Genomic DNA, 6,493 nt, shown 5'->3' with positions numbered 1-6,493 from the left:
AACCCAAAAACCCGATGAAGAACAAAAAAACCCAACCAAAAAAAGAACCCAGTGAAAGAACAAAAAAATAAAAACCAAAAAACCGAACCCAGTGAAAGAAGAAGAAGAAGAAAAAAAAAAAAAAAAAACCGCAAGCAAGAGGATGAAGAAGCCACCTAGTGTGAAAGGAAAAAGGAAAAAAAGAATATGAAGAAACGCACGCACCGATCCCAGTGTGAAAAAAAAAATGGCCAAAAGTTACGACTGTAACTGACAATAGGTCCCTCCATGTAGTGTTATTTACAGAAATGTCATTGAATTATGATTTATGGAAACTGAAAATAGCTAAAATGCGTTTTTAATTTTCATAAGTCATAACTCAAAAATCAGATAATTGAGTGATAGAAATAGAATTATGGAAATAGAGTTATGAAAACAAAGTTATTGTGCAGTCAAACGGATATTGAGCTATGAGTTTCACCATTTTTGAGTTATGAGTTATGGAAACAAACCATCCAAACAGCCTCTTATTATTCCACTCCCAACCTCTGACAAAAGTTAAGAATACCAATTGGACCACCTATGTAACCCATGGCAACATAGCCTCAATAGGGCTGCATTCGTCTTAAGATCCAGTGAACCATGTCTTCAACAAATAAAAATTAAAAAGATTAATCATGCAAATTTAAGAATCCCCAAACACATCCAAGAAAGGCCATAAAAGATTAGTAATACAAATTCAATACACACACGGTCTTAGAAAATCATCACACTGATAATGGCAATAGCATGGGGTAGTTGGTGCCTTGATGACACCTAGTTAGGTTTTTGCCATTGTCATTGACAGGTTTACCCAACTACACGTACAACTGAATGGCAATAATCATGCATCATTTTCAGCTTAAAGGCTAAAACCAATAACTTTAACATTTTTTCATATACCTATATCCTCATAGATGGACACAATTCTCAGCTTGAGGATAACTTTATATATGGCTCATCTCCCATTTTGTACCATTAGTTCTACAAGCATTGCCCAACCCCAATGCATTGAAGAGACAGACAAATTCTGCTCAATCGCAGCTCAACTTAAGATAAGTTAAAAATACCAGTCTATCTTAAGCAAATATGAAGAATTACAAAAGCTAGGCTAGCTAAACCATATTCAAAAAGTTAAGGAGTGACAAACAGTTTAGCAAACTTCAAAACTCTCATTTTTCCATCTTCGCATCGTCATTGGAGGCACTTCTTCCTGTGTTCATGCTGGTAAAAAGTACACATGAATAAAAGTTAAGGCATGCATATCATGAAGAAAACATAAGAAACCATGCTTCAAAGTATACTTACCTCAAATGTGGTGTAAGTATAAGGTTGTGCTCTATATTCCTTAGAAGCAAACCTTCTGACCGCTCTCTTCCCGAAATGCATGTTTGGAGAGAGCCACTGTCCTTTAGATTAGATGCTTGTGTATTAAAGGGAAGTGATACTGATGCTGGGGCTCCCATGTCAATTTCTTTCAACAAACAAACACATTTCAGACACCCAAAAAGTTTACATGTCAGACCAAGGGCATAAGAATACTGCAAGCATCAAAATATATATGTCACCCCTTGGATCTAGCTCCTATATGCAGCAAGCATATCTTTCAACTACACAAAAGAAATGAGACCTGGAGACCCACCTACTGGATTGGTATCGGGATGGTTCACAATTGATTGCTGATGCTGCAAAATGTCTTCCCTGCAAAGATCCTTCACATTTAACAAATGTAAGATGGCTAGCATCATTTCCCTGATCGCATGCTCTATTCAAGGAGGTTTTAACTTACCTCAGATGAGGTGTGCAGTTGAAAGGGTCCTAAAGGAGCCTGAATAGGCCCAAATGAGGTTTCTGAATTTATTATATTTGACATATTAGATACTGATGGCTGGTTTGATGCAGTGCATTGGTTGGGTAGAGTGAATGCATCATGCAATGGGGTTTCTTTGTTCAAAGGATTTGTGCCTGTCATGTCCAAATGCAGGGGCCTATATTCCTCACCAAAGTCCATTCTCATCTGGGGGAACTGGATGGGCTGCAGTGCTCCTGGTAAGCACATAGGATGCAAACTCAACCCGTTTCTCATTGATAACATCTGAAATGTGAATCACAATGAAAACAAATTAGAATTAACTTAGTATGTTGTCAAAAGCGTGTTTGTTTTGGCATTTCTATGCAGAGGAACAAGCCTTAACTGAGATATTCAACATTCAAGGTAAGAAACAAAACAACACCTAACTCAAACAGCATTTGAGCTCAGCAATTAAGCATACATGTCTTTTGATACAGACCCCACAGAATTGGGAGCCTGGTGCACTGGGTTACAACCTTTTTCCCAATGGCTTCCTCTGATAATTTTTTAACACAGATTTCTCAGTCGGCTTCAGTTATTGTAAAATTGGAAAAACTGCATAATGCATAAATAACTTCCAGATGTAATTATTGATATTTTTTACAATGAAGAAAAAACTATTTTGGTGTAGAAATCTGCAAGCTATTGAAAGAACTGCGTTGGACATATCACAGAGCCTAAAAAATTCAATCTATTTACGCTTCGGATGGAAATAAGTGGCAGGACTAGGAATGTACTCAGCTTACGAGAGGAAGATAATTAAGTGCTATGCCAACAGGGCTGAAATAGGGAATCAAAGAGTTTGTGATACTGCAATTGGATGTAAGGATTCATTGTCTGAGATTTCATCACTTTCAAAGTTGATCATCAATTGACTACATCATCCAACCTAGCAACAAGGGGCAATAGTCTAGATGTTGTCCTTATCAACCCTCTGAAGAAATTGGTACAGATAATTAAAAATTTATTACCGAGAGAGAGGGGTGGCATGCAAGAGCTTCTCACATGGACTCCATTCTTTCAGCTTCAACAAAAACTCTTTGAAAACGATTAGCCCCCAGTCTTTCCAATTCAAGTAAGGAGATTTGAGAGTGATGAAGACTTGAATATCGCCAGGTTAAATGCTTATCTTCTTTAGCAGATGTCCTTAATGCTATTGGAAACTTTTAAATTGGGTTATAAAAAACTGAGCAGTGAGTGTCTGTGACAGTGTGACCCGTTTCACTTGTATATGGGTTCTTTTACGCCCTTCTAAGGGCGTAAGAACATAAATAATGTCACTTGTGTTGTTGTATGACTTATTTCAACTAATGGTTCAGATACTGCAAAAGACCTACAAATTGATGGGGCTGCTGAATTGTCAAGTCACAATAACACACTTACTGGATTTATTAGTACCACAAAATACATCACAAATTTTTTTATTAAAAAAAGGATAAAATATATTAATTAACAAAGGTGCTACAGGCTTCCAGCATTCAAAGTTCTCATGGTACAGTTACCCTCTGTATCTGAGGTAAAAAAAATTTGCATCCTCCCCTGGCGGTTGTAAAATCTTCTAGCATCACTCTTATAATTATACTATTATTTGAAGCTTTTGAGATCAGATTACATTTTTTTTCCCATAAAAATCTTAGATTATGACCCTTACATTAAGAAAGTTACACAGAAATTTTTCCACTATAAAATCATATGAAATGGGTGCAAACCGGTATGCACCAATTCACATATGTGCTCGACATTAAATTATAAGATATCCATGAAACAATAAGAAAGCTAGAAAGACAATATGAATCCTTTTGTTGACAAAGGATGCAAGTTTTAGAGAGAGCGCCACAAACCTGTACTTGGAGCTGAAGCTGCTTTAGGTATTCAATAGCTTCATCAAGCATCGAAGCCTTATCTGTCTGCCGACATTTAAAAAAGAAAAAAATCAATCCTAATAAATTGGAACCAATCAAACTTTGTAAAGACCAAAGTTGGTAGCGTATGTATTTGTGTACCTTATTAGAATTTGGAATCAGATTTTGCAATGCCTTCATTTTCTCATTAATCCTGCTCCTCCTCCTCTGCCCAACAACCCCACACATAAAAACCAAAAAACATAAACATAGGGAAAATGAACAAAATTAAAACTACACCCTATCGCAAATTTAAAAGGAAAAAAAAAAAATGCTCAAAATGCAAGACAACCTTTTCAGACAAATTATGAACTTCTGCAGCTCTGCTTCTCTTTGATGAACCACGAGGATAAACTGGTTTGTCAGGCACATCTTCCACCAACGCTTCAAGACCCTCCTGCGCTCAGAAATCACCATTGGCTTAGAACAAAAATTAATTTTAGTTCACTGTCTGATAGCAGAGGAACCCAAGTAAAGTTCTATATCTAACACTATGAATTTTATGATCTCTTGGTTAAAATTTTCTACAAACTAAAAACCTTGGTCAACTATACCAATTTTGAGCTATACACTTTTCCCGGGTCCCAAAATATAAAAAAAGAACAAGAATTTCTAATTCCTTTGCTTTTCACATATTTTCCCAGAGACCAAACGGAGGACTAACCGAAATGCAAACTCCATCACCACGACAACATGGTATTCCTAGAAAGTTGAGAAACTCTACAAAACCCAATTACAATAACACGCAAAACACATGTTTAAGCGATCAAAGAGTCAACTTTTTTCTTTTCCTCAAGCCCGCCAAAGAAAGAGACACATCAAATTTTTTCTGAGCAACCAAACAAAAAACAGACAGACAGACAGAAAGCTCCAAACTTTAAGAAGTACAAAGTAAAGTACCATACCTCGCTTTCACAATCATACTCATCAGTCTCATTCTCACTCGCTCCTCCAAGTGAAGAGGTTGACACATTGGAGAGGAAAACACCACCAGAGCCAGCGCTGATACCACTTAGAGACTCAACGGCCGAGATCCCATCTTGGAGAAGAGCTGATCGGCAAGTACGGTCAGGATTTACATTCGATGTCCCTTGTTTAACTGCGTTGGCCATGAGAGAAGATGAAGAAGAAGGAGATGAACGAAGAAGGATTTGATGAAGAAAAAGCGAGATTTCATCTGGAGCACTTGCAGAAGTTGAAGGAAGCTGCTGAAGATGAGGCTGAGGAGCTGAAGTTGAAGATGAACAGGAAGACTTTTTGTCATACTCGTACATATCCCCCATTATTACTTTACAGAGAGATAGAGAGAGAGAGAGAGAGAGAGAATTGCTTAAGGTTATGGGCTTGTTTCAGTTTTTTCCTTTATTGGGTTTGTTGCATCTGTTGCGTGTCTTTATAGAACCAAAGTGATGTAGTACTTTGGCTTTGAAACTGAGAGAGAGAGAGAGAGAGAGAGAGAGAGAGAGAGTTTGTACTGTGTATGACTTAGGAAATTGTGGGCGGGGTTTATAGTTTACAATTGAAAATGATGAGAGGCAAAAACCACGCGCCATTAGAGAGGGTGAGGAAAGAGAAGGAGTGTTGGAGATTCGAACCAAAATTCTGACAGTGCTCTTTTACGGGATGGAATGGATGGTTGGGTCTGAGGTTGGGACTGTCAAAATGTTAAAAAAAAAACACTGAAGATTATTAAAAATGATTACATAGGTAAACAATTAACAAAAGCAAATGCGAGAATACAATTAATTATATAATTTTTGTCATAAACGTGACAAATTATAAATAATAAAAGTGTGAATTCAAGCAAAACTACTGCTTTTTCTTTATTTATTTTTCATATATCTTGGTGATGCTTTGTGATAAAAATTGTATATTATTTATATTTCTTAACAAAAGCTCTGATTGCTTTTTTGTCAGAGGAGTCCACTCCCATGTCGCACGTGAGGCCACAACCAGCATTTTTTGCTGTGCCAGTAAGCTTTATTCTTTAACTACATTTTTGGAGGTTTGACCCTTCCTCAGTAATCCGTACCATTTTCTAACTATGTTTACATCGTCATAAAGAGTATTTGCTTCATATTTTCATGGAATCCGTACTAAATAAAGAGATTTTGTTCCAAGTTTGAAATTGATAAGCGGGTTCTGGTTTGTTGAGTTTGATAAACTTTTTTTTTACACCTATTAAAGGCACTTCAAAAGAAACCAATTAATCTCTTAACTAACTAACATTAAAGAATGATCATTATTAATTAAAAGTCATAAGCTACTTTAATTCATTTCATATTGCCTTTTAATATTTCAAATTTTTTATTTTTATAATGGCAAAATAAAAAATGAAATTAAAGTTACAAACTTAGAAAATGTTTAACTAAATGGCCAATATGAAAGCTTTAAAATATAAATAGCCAATATGAAAACAAAATTAAACACGAAAAGTTAAAATGAAAATTTTGAAACATAAATGTCTAAATAGAAACATTAAGTACCAAAAGTGTACTTTAGTATATTTTATTTGTTAAAGTTATAAACTTAGAAAATGTTTAAATTTTCATTTTGTCTTGCAAAAATGTATTCGGTGAAAATATACTACTAATAAACAATATTGAAAACTATCTTATTTCTTAATAATATCAATAAAATTTTCTTTCAAACCAATTCAGAACCCTTAAAATTTTACATGGCAATTTGATGATCATACACGTATATTTTTATCATATAACTT

The 6,493-nt window shown here is 35.5% G+C and overlaps 1 protein-coding gene across 2 annotated transcripts; it reads right to left on the bottom strand.

The window, feature by feature from the left end:
- Positions 1-735: 735 nt before the first annotated feature.
- Positions 736-5,227, bottom strand: LOC115995012 (transcription factor SPATULA). Of its 2 annotated transcripts, XM_031119407.1 has the most exons (8): positions 4,677-5,226; positions 4,064-4,168; positions 3,874-3,939; positions 3,712-3,777; positions 1,808-2,113; positions 1,661-1,730; positions 1,327-1,492; positions 736-1,242 (listed from the first exon to the last, which is right to left on the bottom strand). In XM_031119407.1, exons 1-8 carry the CDS (start codon positions 5,052-5,054, stop codon positions 1,191-1,193), a joined length of 1,209 nt encoding a protein of 402 aa, XP_030975267.1. In that variant the 5' UTR covers positions 5,055-5,226; the 3' UTR covers positions 736-1,190. The 2 variants fall into 2 exon arrangements, with proteins under 2 accessions (XP_030975267.1, XP_030975268.1); XM_031119408.1 differs by lacking the exon at positions 736-1,242 and having other exon boundaries at positions 1,399-1,559; positions 4,677-5,227.
- Positions 5,228-6,493: the final 1,266 nt, after the last annotated feature.

This window comes from Quercus lobata, chromosome 6 (assembly GCF_001633185.2).
Source record: "Quercus lobata isolate SW786 chromosome 6, ValleyOak3.0 Primary Assembly, whole genome shotgun sequence".
In the NCBI taxonomy this organism is placed as follows: domain Eukaryota; kingdom Viridiplantae; phylum Streptophyta; class Magnoliopsida; order Fagales; family Fagaceae; genus Quercus; species Quercus lobata.
This window is presented reverse-complemented; position numbering and strand designations above follow the sequence as displayed.

Bases quoted from the DNA above. Each gene is read 5' to 3' on its own strand.
- LOC115995012 (XM_031119407.1), bottom strand. From the start codon at position 5,054: ATGGGGGATATGTACGAGTATGACAAAAAGTCTTCCTGTTCATCTTCA. The intron at 3,940-4,063 runs GTTGTCTTGCAT...GTTGTTGGGCAG, and splicing joins TTCATAATTTGTCTGAAAAG to AGGAGGAGGAGCAGGATTAA. The intron at 1,243-1,326 runs GTAAGTATACTT...ACTTTTTACCAG, and splicing joins ATACTTACACCACATTTGAG to CATGAACACAGGAAGAAGTG.